Consider the following 25890-nt stretch of genomic DNA (forward strand, 5'->3'; position numbering starts at 1 on the left):
ACGCACGTCACTATTTTCTCGGAACAGGGTGAGTAACTACATGCAGGACTACAGCACAATGACCCGACGTCGAATGAATGCTCAAAACTGCCTTCCTGGAGCCGATGCATAGAAGCTCAGGATCAGCGTGCGTCGTACTTAAAATATGCACGGGGTTTAAAACCCGTAGTTTCTTGAGAATGCTCCGCGTGGGCAAAGGAGCTGCGCTGCTGCAAGCCCCGTATGAAAACATGTATTTACTTGAGGCTAAACTCTTACAGTGCCCACCGATTTAGCCGCGTGCTCTGAAAACAATACAGAAAGGATTCCAAATTCAACGCTGACGTCTTTTCTGTTAGTCGAACGTGCTACTAAGCGTTATTCGTGTACGCGGAAAGGTGGAGAGGGTGAAACGCATTAGGCCGGCGCATTTGCAAAATGAAGGATACGCGCCGCGCGCGCGGAAGCCGCGAACCAGTATCCATTATCAACGAGGCGAAGGATTTTCTTGCAGTAAACGGATAAGAGAAGCCGCGGAACCGCAAGGCACTCGAAAACTAAGCTAGGCCCGTCGTCACGCGGCCGCCATTCTCGCCTCTAGACACCCCAGTATGGCGCCTCGAGGCGCCAACCTTATCATGACTTACTACACGTGCCTTTGGCTCCTGGCGACGACTGCTCAAAAACCACTCGGCCCTGTATAGCACTATATTTCACGCCACTAATACCGCTCGCTCGCTCGGCTCTCCTGTAATATGCGGCCCCTGGTTATATAATACTAAAAGCTTGACCAGTTGGTCAGAATAGAAAAAAAAACACACGAGTAAAGATAAACGCAGAAAGTTGGGAACTGAGGGAGAGAGAAGAAGTGGCACACACCATTGGGTAATCAAGTGCAGCGCATTCATTCTGCACGCCTCCTTAACGGGCATCGTTTGTTTAGTTTTGTCCTTGTTGAATTCCTTTCTTTCGCTGCTTCTTTTTTTTCCCTTCACGTGACTCTCCACTTATTGCTGCGCATCGTTCTTCCTGAAACCCCATTTACTTCAGTGGCTAAACTCCGTGCGTTAGGCCCAAATGAGTGGGTAGTTTTTTCGTTACATGCGAGACGCCTTCTTCCAAAAATATGCTTGCGTTTAGGCACAAAAATAGCGAGAGCAAAAAAGGGTGCGCCAGAGGTCAAGATGATACGGGTATCACGTGCTCTTGTTGTGTTTTGCTAGGAGCGAACTGGGCGCTGCAAGCACGAACTTGGCGGGGAGTGCCGAACGAGAAACTTTGGAGCCAATTAAACTAAGAAAAGGAAAGCCATGAGTGTAAAGGAAAAAAAAGAAGAAAAAATACTCTTTCAAGGTCGAGTGGAGGAGCAGTGTTTAATGGCGTCGCTATGTTTGGACTAACACGGCTGACTTCGCTCGGTTTGGCGATTCAACCCTACTAAAAAACGCTTACGGGAGGTCACGTGAAGAGGGTTATTCAGTTCATATGAAGAAAGAGAAATAAAGTGCAAAAAAAAAAGAACTAGATTACTAGCCCGCTTCGAAGTTTTGAAAGCTTTATATTCACGTTTCTCTTCGCATTGCGCTCTCGCCTTTTATATGCAAGCCATGTTCCACGGAGCAGGTGCACAAACGCAATGATTTGTATACTACCTTGTCCTGATTGACCCCACGTTCCGAGGGATAGATCTGAGACGCCAGTGAAACGGTGCGCTGATATCTGATAGAAACATTCAATTGCTGGCTATACTCAACCTCGACCTTTACCTTTAGTGAAATGCTACGGCACGCAGTGACCAAATAAAATCCACATTTTTTTTATATTCCTGTGCTGTCCTCTACCTGTGCTGGTTGGGGGACGGAGCTTTGCGGGGTGATGCGGGACAACCGGGATCGCCAGAACAAAAGCCTCCGAGATCGGAAGGCTTGCGGAGACCCTACCAAAGCGTTTCGCGACTTTCCCGCTAGGCGAAGGGCGCATGCGCCGTGGCACGGTGAAAAAGAAGGTGGATTGTGGCGTATGCAATATCCCAGCTCTGAGATGGTGCTGTAATCAGCACGGCGTCCGTTAATTTCATGTTGGTTAACTCCTACAGACGCTCCCACGCCTTTTCGGATTCCTGCGGCTAATTGCTTGTTCATTAACGAAAGAAACTTGACTCCACGCAACGCGCGAAACCGGCAATAACAAACGCGACACGTACTTACATTCCGGTCATTTCATCGTTGATTTTTTTTTTCTTAGGAAAGTGCCAAGTCGTTTTTACCAAAGGGAACGCAGGTGTCAAAATGTCCCACACAGTTACGCGATCATTTCGCTCGTTAGGCGAAAAATCTTGCGCGCGGCGACGTGTTTCCTTGACACGTCTTCACTATAAGCAGCGTATGGGGCTGCCAAATGCAATAAACTGTTGCGAAGTGTTTCGTGCATAAAACAGGTCCAGCGGCCTTCTGCATGATGGAAATGTTCTCAGGCGGCGCCTACATAATATATGACAGACGCACTTTTTTTTGCCCAGTTGGCGCGGTATTTCCCGCCACTTTCATGTTTCCCGTTTACGACCTCTGTTTTGTTTTCCCAGTTTTTCTTCATTTTCTTGGCGGTTGCGCCCGTAATTGCGCTTAGCGGTGCGGCTTGTTTTATGACCTGCGGACCTTTCGTTCTCAATATTTTTTTTCTTTTCGCTCCATACTAAGGGCTATAGTTGATACATCAGCGTGCGAGCGAGCCAGAAAATAAAGGCTCTGTATGTTTTCAGAGTTTGTAAATTTTCCTTTGAAAGCGACCGGCGCAGGAACACTTGCCGAGACGTCGCGACAGATAACCATTTCCAACAAAACGGGTGTACACAAGATCGGTGCGCTTAATCTAAATACGAAGGGTAAGCTTACGAAAAGGCTAAAATGTAATTCATGTCACATCCTGTTTAGAGCTTTCTTGACGACGCATATTTAATTCGGGGTGATTACCTTGTTCAAGGCTCCGATAAAGTGACTGAAAAACTACGTATGTTAGCAGCATGGTATCTCAGTTTAAGCATTGCGAATAGCGACATATGTGGACAGAGCGACTAGTAAATTTAGAATTGTGCAAATCAACGGGTGTATTCTACCAATAGTATCATATACCACCTGCGTGTTCTGAGCTTTCTTGCAAATTTCACATGTGCATCTCACGTCCCTTTTGTTGATGCGATAAGCCTTTCTCTCCAACGTGACGTTTAACAACATTTCCATTAATTTACCATTAATTACCATTAGCATTACCAGAGTCTGATGTCACGGTGAAAAACGATTGGGGGACAAGCGATGCCTTACCCTGGAGTTGCAGTCCAAGCAGTGGAAGTGTTCTCGGTAGTTGAGGTCCTTGCAGTAATTGCTGCCACACTGAGTAGCGCTGGAGTACCTGCAATTGCCGGACAAGTCTCACGTCAGCACTTCTTTACAGGGTTTCGGTAAGATGGAAGAAATTGATATTGTTTCGTGCGACATGAAAATGTGGTTGCTTCTCACCTTCGTACGTAGCGGGAGTAGTCGATGGGCGGAACCTTGGGCTGGTCCAGTTTCACTGAAAGGCAGTTTGCCAGGTTGGTACTCATAAGACCTGCAGAAAGAAAAAATATATACACGTGCGCACATCTAAAGCACATAATGTATGACCGAACACTTTGCAGAAATATAAGCTAAGCAGTTCCTGCCAACGCCACTGAGCACCCCTTCACTTTTTCTTTCTTTTTTTTTATGGCATCTGGGTTGTTCAGACCAACCTGTCAAACCCAGTTTGTTGTGCGCATTTCTTGAACCTCTACACAACTTTAAGCTCTTTTTTTCCAATTATAAACTGTACAAAATTTATTTAAGTGTCGACGGCTCACTCTTGCCTGGTATGGCCGGCACACCGAAATGGCCATAAACAACTCTTTGATGAATCGAGCTGGGCTCCTTGGTACTGACGTAATGCATCCATTATTCTAGCGAACACACACTATACGGAATACACAGAACCACTAGCGTCCTTCCTCTGTGGCTATGTGTAGTCTACGTTCGACGAAAGAACGGACGCATTATAAGCCATAAACAAAAACGAAATTGACAGACTTCAATGCTGGCATTTATTTCTCGTGGCGCGTCGCACACTATAGTTATACCTTGACTGTGTTTCCAACCGAATGAAGGTCGGGTCGAATAACGGATGCGCGTCCTCCCAGCTCACAGCAGCTTGGCTCAACATCAAGTGTAAATTAAAGAACCAGCGCCCCCCAGTTGCCCCTACTGCAGGACAACAGGAAACCATTCAAACGTGAAGGACGGCATGATTTACTTCACTGCGCATTGACACAGTTTCGCTTCACGCTGCCTGTTGCAATTAAGCTCACTCACTGTCACTGACGATAACGAGCTACTTTCAGGCCAGAAAAAAATAACTGGCAGCCTTTCAGCTAGTCTTTCCAAAACGCTGTATCGAAGACTCGAAACGACACGAACTGCCCCAACAAACAAGTGCCCACAACGAGATGTTTGTAAGAACGATACAGTGTTGCGCCTATGCCAGGCACACGAAAACGACGCCATTACGACACGTACAACGTTTATACCGCACGCGAGAAACCACGACGCGTGCCTCATTACACCAGCTCGGGTGTGTGGTTCGCTAATTGGCGCAACGGCACAAAACCGCCGCGAAGGCCCCCGTGGGCGCGAAAAACGTCGCCGAGCCGCTGACTTCGGGCATTCTCCTGCGCGCGAGTCTTTTGTACAAACGCATGCGTGCGTCAGGCGACCGCGTGCCGCCATCGGGACGTTTCGGTTAGCGCTTGTGCTCTCCGGTGCGATCGGCCGATCCATCATGACTGTCTTCTTGGCTCTCCTCTCCCGGGGCCCCCCTCCCCCTTTCTTTCACTGTAGCTCGTCCCACCCGCGGCTATTGTATTGCGTGTACAGAACTCGAAGTCACGTTCGAGAATTTCGAGAATAAAGAAAATAAAAAAATATACAATAAATGGGCGAGGCGCTAACGTTATCTGAATTACGTGTTCTGCTTTTTTTTATCTGCTTTCAAGCAAGCAACCCAAGTGAGCGAGTGGACAGGTCTACGCCGCATTATCATACGAAAATTAAAGCGATCGAAACCAGCCACCAGTTGGTCACACGCTGAATATTTGCACCCTCTTTTTTTTTTCGTTTTGCGTGAGCGTGTTGCTCAATTCCCCCCCCCCCCCCCTCTTTTTTTTCTTTTTTGAACGTCGTCAGTCTCGAACGCATCTAATTTTGAGTCTGCCGTCTCTCCCTCTAAGGTTTTATTTTTTCTCTAACTACGCATGAAGGGGTTGAGCCGCGTTCGTGAGAACAATGCAAACGGAGTTATGAAATCAACAGCCTGCTTGCTGCCTGCAATTTTTGCCGAAAAACTGACACTGGCGCTTAGAAAAATCTCCTTCCTTGAAAAAGCGGCTTTAACTTCGTAGAATACTCATACACGGAAGTACAAAACGTTGTTGGAATATTTTGAAACCGCACGCAACAACATAACATGGACGCCTTTTTTACGGCTATGCTTGTGTGCATCTTTGTAGTGCGCCCAAAGTGATGTCGGGAGTTCCGGCTATGTCAGAAACCTATTTGACTGACATCACTTCTTCCAAATGTCCAGACATTTAAGAATAAAAGAAAACTAAGAATAGAAAGAAGAACGTCGCGATCGTCGCTCGCCCCAAATTCAGTCAATTCCGCGCCGTACTTAAATATGCGCCACGAAGAAGAGCGTGGGAGGAGATCACGCGCATGCATACATGGCTAAAACCGTGCATTGCTGTGGAAGCTGTAGCTAGCACCAACTATTGAGGGGCTGAATTCGCTAAGCCACTTGCAACGGTACTTCGACTAACTGGTGACTGCGAGCTGGCCAATAACAGAGATTATTAGTGTACCAAATGCGCGTAATTAATGGCTACAGCAATGAAAGTGCGGTGCACAGTATTATGTGAGCGGGATGCTCTACAAACACGCGGTAGTTGCCTGATACATGGCAACCCATATTCAGTGGGGCCCGGCTTTACCGAGCTTTTAAAATACGGTTGTCCAATGACAAACTTTTGAAAAGAAAGAAACGTTTCGCAAATTTACAAATCACTCTGTAGTTATTGTGTTAGTAGAAACAGCTCGCCACTGACAGGCTGTGATCGTTAATGCTATGCGTTAGGATAATGGGCAGGTGGCGTCTTTTCCTTTTCTTTGAAATTGCTTAAGCATTGTAATCGCTTCGTGAACACGGTTCCTCTCACACGCACGCTGCATACGATAAATCATTTAACCAGATTCAACGATACAACCACGCGCGGTGTCTCGACCAATCGAAGGCTTTCTGTAACCCATGACGACGCCGCTTCCTCGAATTGGGCCAGGAATCCATAAGCTTCCGCAGGCGCTGCATGCATCTAGAGCGCGCCGGCGTTTCGCGGTGTATTATCTGGGTGGCGTTGGTTGTTGCCGATGGCTATCGATCCCTGTCGTCCTCCTCATCTCTCGCCCCGGCGCTGTCAGAGCGAAATGAATCGGCCGTTGCACAAGGCCTCGATCACGGCGGTCGCTCAAGCGTCGTTGTTGCCTCCATTCTTCTTCTTTTACTTCTTGACCGGTTTCATCGGTGGTCCGGCGGTCCAGGAGCACGCGGCCGTGCTGGACATGCATGCAGCGCGCCGAGGCAAACGTCGAATCCCATGGAGGGAGGGTGGACGCAATTGGAAAACGTTATACTCGCGTTTCGGGAAAAACCGGCCCCTGACAATTAGACGCATGCGTCCGGCTTTTAGCGATCCGCTGAGGCGTAAAAGGAGGCGATAGCGAGCGCGGCCAGCGAGAGAGGAGCTCTCGTTTCTGTTTTCCCATCGCATATGTAATGACGGCCGGACCCCGAGTGAGGCCAAACGCGAGCACACACGAGCACGATGCAGCGATGCCTGTGTATACGCTATAGAATATATACAAGCAGGCGCAACCCCGCATAGCGTAATCGCGGACTTCGTATGCATATCGCTGCTGCCGGAGACGGCGGCAGGGAACGAGGGGGAGGCAGAATTTAATCGTATTATTTTCGATCGGCGACACAAACTTGCCGCTGCCAAAGAATGCGGCGCCCGGATAAGACGGAACACGGCCTTCGAAGAAACAACTCGAGCATCTAGGAGTCCTCGCTGAGGCGACCGCCAACGGAAAAGCACGGACTTTTTTTTGTCCTTATCACTTTATTGCTTTAGTTGGTTTGCGGCCTTAGCTAGGCCCGAAGATGGAAAGTTTGGTAGAGAAAGAGAGATTCCGAAACGGAGACGACGGTGTGCGTGTGTTTAACGTGGCGACGGAGACGAGATGGATTGCCCACTCCAGCGGGCCGTTTGCGGCGCCCCTGTATATATAGCCCCTGACCTTGGCGATAAGGGGCAGTTTTCTAGTTTTAAAATATCAACGCTGAGCTTCGTGATGAGCGATAACCGGACGCTCTTTTTATATCTCTCAAGACTGACCGTCTACAGCAGGTATACGGGTATGTAATCATGAGGAAATGAAACGGGTATAGGACACCCGAAGTTGAAGGGAAAGAAAAAAAAAGAAGCCAAGCCCAGAACCATAAACCGTGAGGAGTTCTGACTGATCAGCATCTCGCTTTTCGTAGCGTCGCCATGTATCTCACAGCGTAATATTTATTTTCCTTTTTTTTTTCTTTCAGGTTGTATCTTCTTTTTTTTTTCCCCAGCTTCCTTCTTGTTAGGCTGTCTCTTCCGTTAAGCGCTGGCAAAGCTGTCTTTAGATTTAAGTGTATAAGTCTTGAATAGCTAGTTGTTGCGAAACATTATTGCCGAGTCCCGATACATCTTGAATGGCTAACGACGAAAACTGCAAGAGTATAACCAAAGATACCGCACAACTTGAACAAAAAGAACTCGTTTGGTCGTATGTCGTGCTAATTAAGACTCCCTTTCATTGAGATCTTCAGAATTACGCACGTCAAGCGAAGGAGTCTTATTTCTAAACACTTCTTGCTTAAATTTGGCGTGAGTTAACGTTATTATTAATATTCATCAGACGGCAAAAGCGACGCGAGAACATTAACGACAAAAAAAAATACAAGCCGCGAGAACGTGAACAAGTATCTCTATACAAACAGGCAATTCTGGCAAATACCAGGCAAGCCGCTGCCTTCCTTTTTTGGGCATCTGAAAGTGGGCCTTTGAGCGTTTATCCTTTCTTGTATATAGCTTATACGTCGTGTGTCTCGTGAAATATATAGGCGTTTATGCCAGTAGGTTTCTCTTAGTGAATGGCGAGATTTTTTTTTTTTTTTCAGCTGCCGTCCATGCACTGGCGACCGCAGTATTTTACACGCCGCGATACCCGCTCAACCAGGCCGTCCAGCGGGAAAAACTATCGAAGCGTTTTCCCAGGCACACGTGTTAAGAGGAAACGCCTCTCTCGGCCAAGCTGACCCCCAACGCTAACTAATCGTACTGTCTCATCGAGCCTGTTGGTGAACAAGTTTCGTACTAAGAGAAAAAAAAAAAAAAACAGCTCGGCAGCAATCGTCTCTACGTTTCCCTGTATTTAGGTCATTCCGTGCGAATGTATCTGTGGCCGCCGGAATTCTAATCGCCTGCTGGTCAAATGAAAATGCTGCCCAAACGAACCAGAACGCTTATATCGTGCCGATTTTGTTTAGAAAACGCGTCGGTGGAAAGTGATGTGCATCGAAAGCTGCGGTGTTACGATACTTTATTTTCATCTTAGTGAGCGCTGTTGAACTATAGTACCACGGTCTTGGAATCTCACATGGTACCTAGCTATACTACAAAATCAGGGCTCTTACCTAGGTCGCACAACTTGCACTTATGGGCTATTAGCAATGAGCTGTAAGTTATGAGCTATGAGCAATGAGCAATGAGCTATGAGCAATGCGCTAATTTCGTTTTCTTTCAGTGTAATGCGTATATTCTTCACGAGAAGTTAGTGGCTCTGCAGCGTGCGATAGAACGAAAAATGTTAGGTGTAACGTTAAGAGAACAGGAAGACAGAATAGTGTATCAGAGAATAAACAGGGATAGCCCATCTTATAAATGACATTTAGAGAGAGAAAAAACGACTTGACCAGGCCACATAATGCGTAGGACAGATAACCGGTGGTCAGTTAGAGCAACGGAACGGGTAGCAAGGGACAGAGCAGCCGAGGACGGGAGAAAATTAAATGACACGATGAAATTCAGGAAAAATTGCAGGCATACAATGGAATCAGTTGGTGCGAGACAGGGTAGATCGGAGACTATTCGGAATGACATTCGTCCTGCTGTGGATACGATGCATGTATCCAATCAATCATCATACCATGCCATTTGTAATTAATTTTCAATGTAAGTACGATGATGCAAACCCTTTACCATCATCCCCATTCATAGATAACCGTATACCCCAAATAGTATTTGTATTTATTGCGTTTACTGAATCACTCAACATTCCAGAACATTTCAAAATAAGTTTCTAATTTCATTAAAACGACGACACAAAAGCTTTCGCCTTCAGCTCCACGTATAGAAACTTGTATGCTTCGCCAAGGACACGGCCTCAAGCACTGCTAATATCGGACAGCAATATCCTTTATTGGGGGCATTCCCACGAGTCCACAAACCAAGATATATGCGAAAAATAAACAGGAAAAAGTTGGGCGTTCTCCTTATGCGGACACTTCGGGTTGAAAAATGCCCAGCCGTGGAATGACCCAATTTCGTTTTAGGCTATTTCCTTTTTTTTCTTTCGCGGTCTCACACGCGCTGTTATCTCTCCATCGCCAGCCCATTCATCGCGGCGTTGCCTGGCGACACTATGTCCTTGACTGAGAGCGTAAAAAAGAAACAGTTACCGTGCGACACCTATATATATATATATATATATATATATATATATATATATATATATATATATATATATATATATATATATTCGCGCTGTCGCGTTTAAAAGGCCGCGACGATGGCGCATCGTGTGGGTTGAAAAGCCGTACGTACATAAATGCGCGCATATATATACGAAAAAGACGTGCATATATAATTCCTGGCTCCTAAAAGTAAGCGGTAAATTAAGGAAAGGTCGCTGTGAGAAAAATGTGTACGCATGATACCGCGATACGTCAGCAGTAGTGGGACCCTTCGTGGCACATATGCGCATACATACGCAATGATAAAGCGATCACTTCATTCTCGAACATTTTTCGCACACAGGCAAGAAAGAAAGCAAAGGTAGACGCGACAAAAAAAAAAAGTGGTCGTACCGCGGCAATGCATACGCTTGAAACGCCTATGAAATTGCGCGGCAGTCGCAGAGAGTCACTATTTTTTTATCTATTTAGTTCCTACGTTAATAGGAATGCCCATACATTAAATCTAATCGCACCGTGTTGGAGGAAATTGCGCGACGCATGCAGATGTCCTTGTGCTCGTGGATTACTAAGCTTCGACACCTTATCGATGCAGTTTCGTGCGAATAAAACGTCTCATTTCGAACGCTACCAAAGAAAATGACTTCAGGGCACGTTAAGAGATCGAGAGAAGAAGGAAAGAGAAAGAAGGCGGTATGTGGGTAGTCCAACAACCACATTTACTTACAGTGTCGAGGCCCTTCTAAGACTTGCCAGCTTTAATTTGAGACAGACCTAAGGAAGGTTTCTCACGAGACTTGTGTCGTAGGTTTATCTTTTACGCATACCATTAAACATTATCAGGTATAGTTAAAAGTTTAAAATTGAGGCTTGATAACGTCTCCGCCTTTTCCTTATCAACTCTCTTGAAGCCCCGCAGTGTGGGTTATCGGCGAGATAGCACACGAGCGAGCCTTTTATTTCGCTTCAGACAGTACTTTGCTCCATCAATTACATGCAGTACTGCAAAGCCTGACGCTCCTCTCAGCCAAAAATTAACGAAGGTACGAAGCATGTAATTCATGGCAGTGTGCTGGGCTTTGACATCATCCCGATGTTAGCACAGGGGAACATCGTATCCCATCACGCCATGCGGCTTCATGCGGTATACATTATAGTCTGGGCATCGCACAGCGTCACGTCACGACACACACACACACAGACGTATTGTCAAAAGGCATTACGATGGAACATAAAGACAAGCACGGCATATAAAAAAACCAAATCTACAAATGTAATTGCTTCTCGTTTGTTCTTCCACTATATAGTGCCACGAGACAGATCACGCGCATGCCTGCACGCAGAATCACAATTGCGGGCTCTGCGAACAACAGACTCCATATCCAATTCGTGCCAGCAAGCAAGGAACGCGCGCAGGTAACGTACACCTCAGTCTCCTTGCTCGAGCCAGCGCCTCCTCTATCTTTTTTTTTTTCAATAGAGGAGGCGTTGATCGAGCATTCTTCATGTTTACTTCGTCGGGATTTTCATTCTCTAGGGACGGCGCCGTCTGGTCGGGGTTTGCTTTCCGTCCAGCCGGCGGCCGTTCTCGTTGTTCTTTGTCTGATGCCAGATCGAATGTCTTCGGCCGACCGAAACGTCCCGTTTCATACCCTTTTCGCAACGCCACATAAAGGCAATGCCATTTCAAATCACCCGATAGCCACGCTTTACGGCTGACGCAATAGGTTGTAAGGAATCACTATGGATTCGCCTTATAGTCTGAAGCTAAGAACTGCATAGTTCCGTGCTGCGCAGGCGGGTCCCTTTCAATTTGTCCCTTTCATCCCTGATAAGGACAATTTTTCATGCAGTGACTGAGGTCTAGTAAATATTAAGTTCTGGAACAAGACTTGGACAAAAAGGGAATACGCAACACTTGTTCGTCATTGTCTCGTTCCAGCACTTAAAATATGCTTTACCAACACGACCATTTGCCTATACCCTTAACTGAGAAGCTTTCTTTATGTAAATCTATTAGAGAGAGAGAGAGAGAGGATGAAGGGAATACAGGAAGGTTAACTACCCTACATGTTTGGATGAAGTTTGCTACCCTACATGTATGGATGAATAAGAGGGAGTAAAAGAGAAAGATAGAGCCAGAGAAAGCATGTCTATAGACGATTCCGAATGCATTTATTCAGCAGCTTCGCGCTACACAATTTTAACAGATAGAAATTAACCTCTTCCAGGAACCTTTCTCCACCTTGCGGGATTCCGCAGAACCGATTAGTCGCATTCAACTATTTCGTGCATATATATATATATATATATATATATATATATATATATATATATATATATATATATATATATATATATGTATATATATATATATATATATATATATATATATATATATATATATATATATATATGTGTGTGTGTGTGTGTGTGTGTGTGTGTGTGTGTGTGTGTGTGTGTGTGTGTGTGTGTGTGTGTGTGTGTGTGTGTGTGTGGCGACGGAAATGCATAGCTGCGTCTTGTCATGGCTTCCCTAAACACGACCTGTTCCATGTTTTGTATATGTGTAAGACTTCGGTAATATTCAGATAGCCCTAATGGAGTAAATAAGCTGCCTTCGTACATGAATTGGAAATCAGCAAGCGAGCGTCGCAGCACGAAAACAGAGTGGACGTTATCTCGAAAGACGAGAACGGGATACGAGAAGACGGAGACAGCAATATATCTCAGAATTATCGCGAAAGCTGAACAAGTTCGACAGCACAGTCGAACAAGGGACGCCTGAGGCCACGGATAACTTTTCGACAAAGAAAGGCAGGTCTCCTCGTCGAAACGTCGGTTTATACATCGCTCGTGTACAACCACTGTTGAGAGCAGGAAGCGAGCATTCGAATATCCAGCGCTGTTGTCACGATTTCTCGATGTTTTTGCGGTAGCAAACATGAAAGGGGAGAATAAGAATCGGGATGCAAATGAGGTACAATCTTAAGTTTGCGAACAGCTTGTCGACGTCGTCGTTGTCGTCATATGTTTCTTTATTTTAATGTTTTAGCCACATTTGAAAGCTGCGATAAGTTCGGCAGTCTTTTAAGTCACAATATATGCAGGCTTTTTTTGCTGCCAGAGAGAAACCAGTCTGTTTAGAAGTCGGCATTTATCAGAGCTATAGCATATAAGCTTTCGGTATAACTATCAGACATACAAATAAAACTAAGCGACCTTAAATGCAAGGACAAGCTGAACACGCATTCATTAGCTTCACTGACTAAAACGTCACTTTGCCATTCGGCGCAGCTTAACAACTTTCAGGGTAAGATTAGACTCGAATTATTTGTACCAACGCAAAGGCGATCCTTCTTTATCCCTTCTCGCTGACCATTACGAAAACTGAAAGCCATTCCTAACCCTTCTTAGTTTCTACTAAGCCGGTGAATCTTACGAATACGCGGAATACCCAGAATTTCAATTTGATCGCACGTGCGTTTGCCCCATGCGTGCTTTTGATGTATGGTAATCACGCGACACGACCGCTCTACAAACGAAGTTCCGAGCTATTTCCATCTCCATGTATATGCAGCGTTTTCTATACCACTACCCCTTATATAGCTAAGAAATTCTTACTTTATTTTTGCTTTAGTTTTACATTTAAACCAACCTCGTACGTCTAGTGAAGCGGCTCGTTTTCCCCCCAACAGGCGTGTAATGGATTACGGTTGCCCTCCTGTCAACCACTGCTATCGCTTCCGTCCCCTCCCCCTTTATCGTTTTCCTGTTCTCCAACAACCAGATCAACCTTTCTTTTGCAAAATAACACGCGCATTCGCAACGACGTCGACGACAGCGTCAGCGCTCTCACAGAGACAAGCGAAGAGAGCCGCTCTGTTCTTTTTTATCCGCTCCGAAATAAGTCTTATCTATTTTGCGAGGGACGGCCAGTTTCCTGGGCGAACCTACACTATACTCGCATCACGAAAGCAAAACCGAAATAAAACGCAGTTAACCCCACTGGCGCCGCGGCGCCGGTGAAAGCCAAAAAAGCAGGGGACCGATTCGTTTTCAAGAAAACATCCTCCTGCGTTCTCGGCCATATCTGACTTTGCATATTCAACCGCGACTTTCCGATTTTAACCTTCCACCCCCCACCCCCCTTTCTTCCTCCCTACGTGAACCAGTTCGCGTAGTTTGTCGGTAAAAAATAAGATAAACGCGAGAGACAGGTCGCAAACTTGGGGGGAAATGAATGCCTGTCGCTGCGTGTGTACCAACCACACGAATGTGCGCTTTCGGGAAAGTAGACAAGACAGCGAATAGCGCGTGGAAAAGAAAAAAAAAATCAAGAAACGGAAGAGTGATAACATGAGCATGCGTGGTCGGAGATCGTTGCCTCTGCCAATGCATAGAACGAGTGGAAAGACAGATTAGCGGGCTGGCCTTATAAATGCGGGTATTTGCATTTTTCCCCCGTCATCCTACATCATTTCTTGTTGTATTCTTTTCATAGGACCGAGTATAAAAGTGTAGCCACGCCGCTCGCCGACAACATATGTAAGTTTTGATTAACAGGTTGTTCGCCTGCCGCCGAAATCTGCTTCAACATCCGGCCAGATAACGAAGGAAGCATGGAGACGATGACGACGGTGGCTGGTTTCTGATATATGAACGTATGAATAAACGTAGAAGGAAACAAAGTAATACTTCTGTTTAGTGAACTGCACGCGCTCAAATATGAGTGTTCATAAATACGAAACGATAAGAAGATTGCGGGCGGCGCGCAAAGTTGTAATTCTTGCTTGATAAGTAATATGTAAGCGTATTTCAAGCAACCTTCGGTTCGCAGATCGCAGATTAGTTCGGGAACAAGACGCTGCACTGGACGCTTGTTCTTCGCCTTAAAGTGTGTGTGTACTCGTTGCAAATGCAGCCTTTACTGAGCCTTAGTAAAAACAACGCCTAGTAATTCTCAAAGGTAGGAACGACACGGTGAAAATAATTATACCGAACTAAATAAGTAACTTCCGCCGTTTCAACCTTCCTAGGCTAAGATTTCTTTTCTTTTTTTTTTTTCCGTTCACCTAAAACGTCGTAGACCTTGAATGCCATATCCTCATTCTAAGGTTGACCAATCGCTTCACCATATATCAGAGGCTGCGGCGTTGTAATTGAACACCAGGTATAGTTTTTTTCTCCCCCAAAAGCAATATACCTTGCACAGCGCCATTGCGAAGATGAGCCTGGTTTTTTAATTAACGTCCTTCCTCCTGTACGCGAATGCGGATTGCGCCAGGTCGCATCGAGCGCTCTGCGTGAATATATGACTTATCGACGCCAACGCTGTAAGAAAAAAAGAAAAGAAAGCACGGAATACAGATGCGTACTCGGAAACTATGGTAGATTAATTACGACCAAGGTCGATTTCTGGACTTGTATCCTGTTTCCTTCGTTCACTTTTTTTTTTCCTGTTCCTTATAGACTAGTATATGTACGAGGGCACACGCGTGCATACAAGCTAGGGGGCTCTGCATACCGGTATATACGCTAGTTCGCCGAGCGCTGCAGTGACCGCTCAATTTGTGACCGGAGTCGATGTCGTCGTCGCTCCTGCAGTATATAAGGAGCCTACAGCCGCGTGTAATGCGAAAGCAATTTTTCTTCGGACCGTTTAAGCCATACGTTGCAAGGCCTGTCCCATAGGCTGACTTACATTCGCGGAGAAAGTTATATTACCGAACCACTGAGAAAAATGATCCCGGTATTTTGGCCCTGTAATGAGTTCGATTAGCGCGAACCCTGGATGCACGCGGAAATGGGTTGATCGTGAAAGAACGCCCCCCATGCGACGACAGGGCCGGCACATAACCGGCTATAAGGCGGCAGCGACAGGTTTACGAGGTTGCGAGCTGTTTTGGAAAGCCGAGTATACACGGATGCTCCTATTACAAGAATGTCGCGCCCCTCTGATACCGTTTATGCATGCGACCGAACCAAGAAGCTCATGCCGTCGAATTCTCTATCATCTTCTTAGTTTTCGATCACGAATTTACATGATGAGAGCGAGTTTATGTGATGAGAATTTTGCAGTATGCATCACCGCGTAATTGCATAATTAACAATCGTTGCACCACCAACACTTACAGAAATGCGATAAAACGAACGCAGGTACACACGACACAATGCAATGTGTATATATAGTATTGCCTTACTAATTACACATGAACATCCAAAATAGTATTAGACTTAATTAACAGCTTGTGAATCAATTTGTAAAGTGTGAAAAAATAAACCCTCGAAGAACAAACACAAATTACGAGCTTTGTGCCGATTGAACTTTTTGTTATTTTTTCAAGATACGAAGTAAGCATCATAAAGCTTCGCTTTTTCAATTTTTCGAGAAATTAGAGCTGCGTTTCTTATGTATATGCACCTGAACATCGCTACAAATGTGGTCCTAATTTTTTTTTTTTAAATTCCTTCTGAGCTCGTTTTTGCAGTCTGTGAAGTTTCTATTGAGATGCGATTGGATATCACATGTTAGTTTTTTCAAGGGTGCACAGAAAGCTTCTGGGGCAGAGTCTCGTCGAAAGTCTCGTTCCTGGTTCGTTTGTCTCGTTCAGTTTTTTATCCGTGATTATAGAACCACTCACCGGCCGCATGGCTCATGGTGGGTACGGCTGCGAGCGGACTGCTTCCGCCGCCGCTGGAAGACGACGACGAGACGGGAGCGTTGGCCAGAACGCCGCCAGCGGCGAGGGTGTTGTTCAGCGCCTCGGGCGCCATCTTGCCACCCAGGGTGGCCAGCGTCAATAGAGTGGTCGCCATGTCCTGAGGAAGCATCCCCTGCGCAAAAAAAAAGAAAAAAGTCGAGAGCCTGAGAAGAGTGACATCTTTCCATAACTTCCATAGAAGCATGCAACTCTACAGCTTAAAGGTGTCAGCGGTATCGTGATTCATGCCGTTAGGACTTCAAATGTCGTTTACACCTGGGCACGACCAACAGTTCTTACTATAGAGCTCTTCGTAACAGCAGGTTGGCAGCGCGTAATAAGTAAAGGCAGCCGTCCAAACGCAAGCAGCCACGAAAATCTCTGTGAATATTCCGTTCTCCAACGTACACACGTCAATGCCCAATATCGCGAATAAGCGACGAATGAGGCGTACCATACTGCAGGCGAAGCGAGTCTTAACCTAAAATGAAAATTTCTATACTTTGCATCGTACAGCTTTTGCGTGCTTCGGTATCTTGCGAAGCCCTAACACTGCCGCATTTCGCGTTTGATTTTTCGGTAAGGCTCTCATACCACCGGAAAACGTTCAGATGTGTAATAAGGAGTTGCAGTAGAGCAAGAAAAAAAATAACAAGAGAAAAAGCACCGATCTTTCACAAAGCACGCATCTGAACATGAACAAATGTTGTACAGTGGATTGAGCGCCTTTTTTTTTCTGTAAATGCGTTCCCTTAGCGGCCTCTCAGAGATAAATAACAAGAAGAGAAACTTCACTATGTACAACCAACTGGCCCCGACCCTGGCTCATCTAAGAGAAAAAAATCGACCACGCAAAGCGAACAGCTGAAATCTGGCCACCTGTGTTTGCAAATACCCTCTCTCAGCCTTCTTTTCTTTTCATCTTCATCCTAGACCTGCCGGCCGAGTAAACTAACGAGAAGGCAAGAAGGGCGCAGAGCTATTGTTTTGACAGCAATTCGCAGCGCTTACACGAGAACTTCACCGCCGAGGGTGGAGCAGGCGAGCGTGCACACTTGCAGATACACATACACCTGCGCGCGCGCACACACACGCGATATTCTGTACGAGTTGCAGACACGCATAGGCGACGGCCTAGTCTTAGGCGTATAGCGCTGTCGTGCAGGTTACACGTAACCCGTGTAAAGATTTCACCCTAGGCGTTTTTATTGCTTGTTCAAGAAGTATGCTTACATCTTTACCTCTCGCCCAGTGAAGGCGGACCAACCAAGTATTTGTAAAACGACTAAACGCCGAAGCCTGACAAAGACACGTAAAGTTCCCAAACAAGGTTTCCGCGCAATACAAGGAAGGAAACGTTATGAAAGAAAGAATGAAACAAAGGAACACTCGCAAACAGTCTGCTGACTAGCAACTGAAACTGGTCACTTCGATACAAGATACATGCAGCATGCACAACAGCGCAGAACTTCTGCCTGAGCCACATGCTGTTGTACGTTCACGTGTATGTACATTCCGTGCCGAAGCAATCAGTGTACGTCTATGAGGGCGTGTAGAGCACGCTTTTCGCATAGTGTGTCTGAGCTTCCCACCGTTGAAAGTATACCATTTTAATGTGACCAACACATCTCGCAAAAATTAAAAAAGAAAATATTGGTTCAGTGTCCGAGTGTTACAATTTAACTGTCGTAAAGGTGACAAAGGTTTCGAAAATTCACCATCCCACGAAAAAAACCGGTTTCCTACAAACTAGAGCAATTCAAACTTGAAAACTGGTGGGACTATTTGGCCGAAGGCCGTGACCGAACACCATGTCGTGTCGACCACGGAGAGGCGGACGCGCGAAATCTCTCTTTTCGGGAAGTGCGCACACTTTCCTACGTAAACTCGCGACGTGGCGCCACGTTCGAAGAAAAGAAATGGATACAGAAACGCGCGACGCCCCGCCAGGTCTGTGTGTGCTCCGTGTACGCTTATTCCCGCATGCAGCCCCCCTTGAACTTTGACGAACGCGCCGGCGGCACGAAAGACCGAGCAGCGCCAGTCTCCTCAAGAGTGGCGAGGGATTCTGACGTAAAAAGAAGGAAGAAAAAAAGACATAAATGAAGTGCTGGAGTGAGAAGCGGAATAAAGAAATAAACAAACCAGCGAATACGGTGTCTCCCCCCTTTACACCACCACTATAGGCGCACTTGCGTCGTATACGAGCTGACCGGCTGGCTGGCCGCGTTATCTGCTCGACTAGTTTCTGCCCTTAAAGTCCGTTTTCCTTTCTTTAACTATTGTGCTCGAATCTTTGCATTCATGAAACGTTAAGCAGCCACCCCCCTAGACCTTCCTTTCCCGGGATATGCCAACCAACCAAGGCTGGCTTCTCTTCTTTATTTCGAGCAGCTTCATCGCCGTGTGTACAAGAGAGAGAAATGCTTCAGTCAAGGTTGAACGCCTCGACTCGACCCTTAACGCCCGCCTGGTCTGCTAATAAAGCTCCCACGAAAAAGGAGCGGACTTCGAGAGGGAGGCGCAAGGTTTGCTTTTGTGTGTAGGCGCCGTCTAGAACACGCGTCCCATGCTGCCGCGCTGCTAAGCGGCACATAAGGCGCTCGCCTGGCCGTGTATATAATAATTCAAACACGAAACACGCGTAAGCTGCGCTGCTCCGAGACAAAAGCCGAGGCACGAAGGCAATCAAGGCCGGACTGTATGGTGTGCTGGTCGTATAGTCGTCGAACAATCAGAGAGATTAATGGCGCTCGCCTGTGCGTTGTTAATGAGTGCCGATAAAGCTGCCTGGGCGAGGGTTCGAGTCGCGCGTAAAGCCTCATAATGCAGATTTCACTGACAACTCCATCAGCGTGGCGGTCAAGACAGAAACTTCGATTAAAGAAAAAAGAAAAAAACGGGCCTAGCTCGCGCGGTCATCTCGCAGTGTTCTTGACGCCCGCTGCATGCTCTGCAGCTGGCCCCCACGTATACGTGAATATAATGGCAGTGCGCGAAAGAAAGACCCCGGGTAAATGCGCGAGGTCTTAAGTGAAACATGACGCCTGTTGCAACCTTACAGGAGAATACGGGATGTGTGGATGGTTGGATAAAGAACTGCAGGCATTGCCTGTATGAAGACATTAACAACCCGTCTTGCAAGTATACACGCGGGCGGGTTAATGCAAAATAAGCCTCCCGTGCACTTTGTATAAGCAGTATTGTTCGCGCTGTCCCGGTTCTACACCTTTTGTAAGCGGACGACTCCATATTTCACGGGATAACGAGAACTCGGTAGATACACGCGTGCACGCACGTTTCAATTAAGGCAGCCCTTGCAGTGTTTTAATCTAAATCAAAATCCAAGAACGAGTTGAATGTGTGCCAGTTCGCGAAGCCGCTACGCGAGCCGTATAGAAAGGACCATACAACCTTTTTCAGGTCATCAAAGCTGGATAATGGTCTGGAGCAATGAGCATTGCCTTCTGTACCTGCCTAAACATAGGCGCCTTTAGCGCCACTATATAACAGTAATTTGCTCGTCCGTTTAGTTGGGAGACGTGCGTTTGCCCATTCTTGTCAACCAGGGCTCGTGAAACATTTTAATGGTTGCAACAGTACAGCGCTATGAGGAAATTGCGTTTAGAGCGCATGTCTGCTATTTGAGCAGCGCTGTCCCGAAGTCGTATCACTGTCATTGCATAAGCGCCCGTTTATATTCTTGCAGCATCCAAATACACGCATCTTAACGCGCTTCCACACGCTTCTGAGTACTCCACAGCTCCAGAAAGGAGGCATAGACAAAGTGTTGGAGGGCCCCTTTAAGCCTTCATGTCATGTAACTGGCCGCTTCAGTACAAATGAGTAAAATATACTGGCGCGCGATTGACACGCACATTTGGCTATGTAAGTACATATAACCTCGACATATGTGATAGGTTTCGGAACGTACCTGCGCGTGACTACCAAGTAGCGACTGGGCCGCGGCGCCAGCCATTTGCAGCGCCTTGTTGGCCACGTCTCCGGGAATGGATCCGGAGGCCGCGGTGCCCTTGTTCGCCAGGACGTCGGCGGAGCACGGGGCCGCCGGCGCGGGCGATAACCGCGGAGGCAGCGCGCCGCGGCCCGACACTGCTGTGGTGGCGTCGGTCAGGGAGGCACCCGTGCTGCCGCAGCTCGAAGAGGCCGGGCTCAGGGGTGGCGCCGACAGAGCCCCTCCGGGACCGTGTGCCGTCGAGCCGAGGCAGGAGACGAGCACGGGTGGACCGCCAGTTCCTACCGTTGTGCCCGTTCCTGCGGACTGCTGCTGCTGTTGCTGGCTGTTGGCACCAGCGGCGGCTGCCGCAGCGGCAGCTGCCTGCTCTTTGGCTCTGGCGACGGCTTCGATGTTTTGCAGAAAAGCTTGCGTGCCTAGCAGCGCTCCTGGAGACATGCTCTCCAGGATTTTGCCTGCATTGAAGAAAAGAAAAAAAAAAAAAAGGTTGCCGGGTTAGTCGAATATCCGTACTACTTAGTTACGTGTACGGTATGGGCGTCACGGTATTAACAAAAAATTGGCTGAATACAATGTGGCAACTGTGTCACGCCATGTACGGCGCGCTTAACAATATCAGTGCGCTTAACGGATCTTCGCGCGCCATTTAATACGGAGTGCTCTGCCACCGCCAAGTCTAAGCATCCCACGTGAAACTTAACCCATTCTGAAAGCGAATGGAAGCTGCAATAGCGTCGAAGAATATTGATTAACGTGTTGATAAGAACAGTGCACAGATTGCTTAGTTCCACAAATAAATATGTACGGAAGCTTCATCGGATCAGAACATCCACTGCATTTATGTTGCGGGCATCTGCGGAAGGTGCGCACCAATAACTGAGACGAAAACACCACAATGACAAAAGAAACTTCGAATGCCAAACAGACAACGACCCAGAGAACATGCCCTCTCTTTGGTTTCGCTCGTGGGCGAGCCAATGCGGGGGAAATGACTGGTTGAGGAATGCGATCGATTAAAGCTGTTCTCTCAATCAGGATAACCAGACTTATTTATACTTTGTTATAGTTATGTTCATTTCGGTTTCTCTTCGCCCGAATGTCGATGTTGCAGGCGCACCGTCGTATAGCGATAGCAATTCTCACAGCAGATTATCGACATGTCAAGGTGGGAAATAAGAGAAAAACGCACTATTCTTCATGAGCCTAAAGCGATTCATCTTGTCGGGAAGAAAAATGTATCGTTGTTCGGGTCTCCTTATCGCCTCTCTGTTTCTTCTTTCCGTAAAGCCGCGCGAAAACGGTGGGTGTCGCAAACGAACCACGTATATACACTCGCGAAGAGTGCAACTGCACCGCGTGCGCAGTGCAGGGTATGCTCGGTATTATTCATACGAACGCTCGCGTTCCGAAAAAAAGAAAGGTTTGCGCATACTTCTCACAGCGGGGCGTTGGAAAAAGATTACGAGCAAACCTAACCCTTTGTCAACGCTTTTAGCAAGGTTAGGCCGAGTCGTTCCACTCCTGTAGTGTTGATTTACAGTGTCGGCTTTGCAGGGGCGCATCTCAGAGAGGCCGACGTGAGGACTCTCCTGGATTTCCTCTACCGTCTGTATACATACACCAGTGCACACACATCATCTCAACCGGCACGGATGGCTTATTCGCTTTGGAAGAGCAAGGCTGCGACGCGTTCGGTTCAAATTTCCTTATATTTTTTTTTCTTTCTGATCGCACGCACGTAGGACATACCAATATGCACCCTCGGAGAGCCGGGCTTTCTGTCTTTATTTAATGTCTCCGACTGCGCGAAAGGCAGCTCTGTCGGAGCCTTCCGAACGACAGGTTTGTTTTGCGAGCGACATAAGAAATGTCGAAAACGAAGCGGGAACGAAAAGAGAAACCAAACGCGAAGCAAAGCTCGCACATAGCTGGTGTGCAACACCGAGACGGTCTCTTTCGTTTCTCAGTCCCCGACAAGGCGTCGGGCAGAGGTGCTAATTCTATTTTTTATTCTTGGAGTCGTGGTCCGCCGAGCGGCTTGATTAAACGGGGCAGGGCCAGGCGAATTCAAACGGGCCGCGCGTGTTAATTGCATTTCGCGCCAGAGTCCCGAGACAGGGGGGGGGGGGGGGGGGGTCTCGCTCCCCTCCTCACACCTTCCCACACCTCAGAGACGCCCAGGAGATGCATTCAGTGACAAGCCTCAATGATGGATTGGGAGCGTCCTCACGCCGACGGCGCAAAGAAGGACGACAGCTCGTACTGAGCATGCGCACCGTCTCTGTACGCAATAGGATGTTGAAAGAGTGGCGCGCGAAAAAACTTTGGGAAGGTGAGCGCGTGAAAACTGGGCGAGAGGAAGAGAGAGTGAGAGAAACAAAATATACGATGAGCCTCAGAAGCTGTCCACAGAGCCGACAACACTCTCTCCCCGTCTCTCATTCGAAAGTCGTGTTGCTTCGGCTGCAGCACAGCGGCTGCTGTAAGAGTGGCGAGGCAAAAGAAAAATCGAATCAGCTTCGGAATCTGCGAACGCCACTCCTTGTTTGAAGTAGTCGCTTTCTTGCTGTTCGGTTATTTGTCTGGACATTGCCGCCTCTGCTCTCCGAAGACAAGTGTGGTCGAGAGTCGTTGCACAAGGAACGAAAATAGAATGAATTCGCGCATACGCGGACGCCAGGATCTGGCGCCCACCCGGCTTGGCAGGTATTCAGAGGAGGCGTGACCGACTGCTTCGCGCGTTCGATCAAAAACGCGAGAACGAAACGTAGCAAAAAAAAGGGCTCGGAATAAAAGAATGTTTTCCTTTGACTCAGACTCCCGATACGGCCCTTGAGGAGTGCTCGTTTAATTTTGAGAAGCCGATCCACGCACGATACGCGCCGCTCACGGATCCTTTTTAATCGCGCGAAGAAATATGGACGGAACGGGGGAGACATGGAGAAATACAGAAAAAAAAAAAAGCGACGAATGACGTATAGGGAGTTATTAAGTCGGGCAAGAAGGCACGGTTCCGGAATCCGGTATGAGAATCATGCACCAGCTCGTCTGTACAGTGGGCGTGGTTGTGACGTTGCAGATGTGAACGACGAGGCGACCTTCTCTATCTTTCGCCATTTCTCTCCTTTTCATTGGTCGCTCTTACGTCAGAAAAAAATTCAGTAACAGCTTACACAAGCATGGTACGGAGTAAGCTTTTTCTCTCTTGACTGTATTTGTATGTACATTGCATGGTCGATGAAAAGGCTACTACCATTACGCTGATAAAAAATGACGTCATATAGAACTTGTAAGAAGGATGTTTTTAAAACTGCAATCGAGTGTTAGTCATAAGGCATCACGTACCTATAATACATGTTGCACAGTGGCGCGCGTCCGTACAATTCCGCAAAAGACGCCACATTAAGCGAAGTGTATTGAATAAGGTGAACTTTATAGTGCTCACCTATCAGAGTGCGCGCGAGAGAGATGGAAAAGTCGTAATGTCCCTTGTCAGAGTCACAGAGTCATGATGTCACAAATTTTCGCTACCTATGACGTCATGATGACGTCATAGAGTTACGTCATCAAATTATGGTGTTTTTCTGCCTCATTCGTGTTGACCACAACGCCAATGAGGGTGAATTTTCGCTTGGATGAGGCATCTAAGGCTTTCACCTTAAACTTGCGGCGAAGACACACGCCTTCACGCAGTACGTGGAACAGCCACAACTACAGTCCGTAGCAACGCGATATTGGACATCTAGAAATGGATTCGAAGGTGACGTTGAGTCAGAAAAAGAAAAAGAAAGAAAATAGCGGCACACAACGCGCGTGGAAGCGAGTGCGCAGAGTTTACGCTTCTAAAACGCTCGGCAAACAACCACAGCCATAGTGCGGACAGCTCACGCAGGCTGCGGGCTAGCACGACGAAGGGCAAAGCCGCGGAGTAGCGGAGGGGATAGGTGCGAGGCGCGGCAGCATCGGAGAAACGGGCCGGGAAGCGCGAGAGATCGTAAATAAGAGCCTTATCTGGGAAAACGTCTCGGCGAAATCTTGTTCAGCGGTGAGCACACACACGTCGCGTGCGGGGCCAGAGGACGCCTCGCACGCGTACATTCGCACACGCACGTACGCGGGCAGGGCAGATGTGTAAAGGCACACACACGGACTCACGGAGCCACCGGGCACGTTTTGAGCACATATATGTGCGAAAAACTCATTCTTACTCAACATGTTAAGACTTTGCCATTTATATCGAGCTTAGTAGTGCCCACCGTCGGTAGCTTGTTAGGCCTGACGGGTCTTTCAGCGAAGGGTGACAGAAGGTGACGAAACACATGTTCCACAGAAACGAGGAGGAGAATGTACGGTGTCGGGAGATTATAGAGCGGTATGCACCTGATGTTTATTACAACATGTTCTGATGTACGTGTTCCGACGTTGCACTGATTGCTGCCATGTACATTGTGACCGTTGTTTACCGTGTCGCTGTCGTCATCGCCTTCTTCTTTGTCGTCGGCCCTGTTGCGACGTTCTTGATAGCACAAAACGATTTCTGCCGAGTGTACCGCACAGTATATGTAGAGACATGGTATTCTGCGTCACAGCCATCGGAGGTTTTCAGTGAGCAGCTTCAGCTGATATAAGGCGAGGCAAGATAGAGAGATTAAGAGGGAACAGGTGAAATAAATTCTTTATTCAGAAGGAACTCCTGCGAGCAGCTATACGTGACTACCATGGAAATTTTATATAACGAAAGAGACAGAAGAAAGAATAAAGAACAAAGTCACGCTTTTGCCTCGTCGGTCCACTCGACCTATTATGTTTGATTCGAAGTTCGCGAAAAAAAGAGTTGATATGCGGGTACAATTAAAGCTTAGAATGAGAAAGACACGGAGGCAAGTTAACGAAAGGCAAGACGTCGGGATGATAAGAAGAAGAAGAACAATAAGAAGGGCCAGTGACGAAGGGGACGAACTGATTGAACTGACGGACCAAATTGAACAAGGGCGCCAGCTGTCTGCGTCCTGCGCGTACCCTCCGTCGCTGCTTCCACCGGCAACGGAGGGGGAAATTGAACTCGCATCGGTCACTCCGGCGCAGTGTTAACCAGGAAAATTATTGCGAGGAAACAGGGATGACAACCTGCGTGATGTCTTCAATACATGTAGAACCACGTTTCTCTCATCGTTTTATATATATATATATATATATATATATATATATATATATATATATATATATATATATATATATACTTCTTTCTTCACATTTATGTTCTAAGTACTACAGATATCACCCCCTATACTTTCCTTGGCGTTATTGTCTGTTAGTTCT

General features: G+C 47.1%; 1 protein-coding gene across 1 annotated transcript in view; it reads right to left on the reverse strand.

The window, feature by feature from the left end:
• The window catches only part of LOC119389725 (zinc finger protein castor homolog 1-like), a 186194-nt gene that overhangs the window by 13965 nt on the left and 146339 nt on the right, over nt 1-25890 (reverse strand). The window contains 4 exon segments of the mRNA XM_049414530.1: nt 3297-3384; nt 3492-3582; nt 16536-16728; nt 20530-21026. Coding sequence (XP_049270487.1) covers nt 3297-3384; nt 3492-3582; nt 16536-16728; nt 20530-21026 — 869 coding nt within the window.

Source organism: Rhipicephalus sanguineus, chromosome 4, assembly GCF_013339695.2.
Source record: "Rhipicephalus sanguineus isolate Rsan-2018 chromosome 4, BIME_Rsan_1.4, whole genome shotgun sequence".
NCBI classification, from domain to species: Eukaryota; Metazoa; Arthropoda; class Arachnida; order Ixodida; family Ixodidae; genus Rhipicephalus; species Rhipicephalus sanguineus.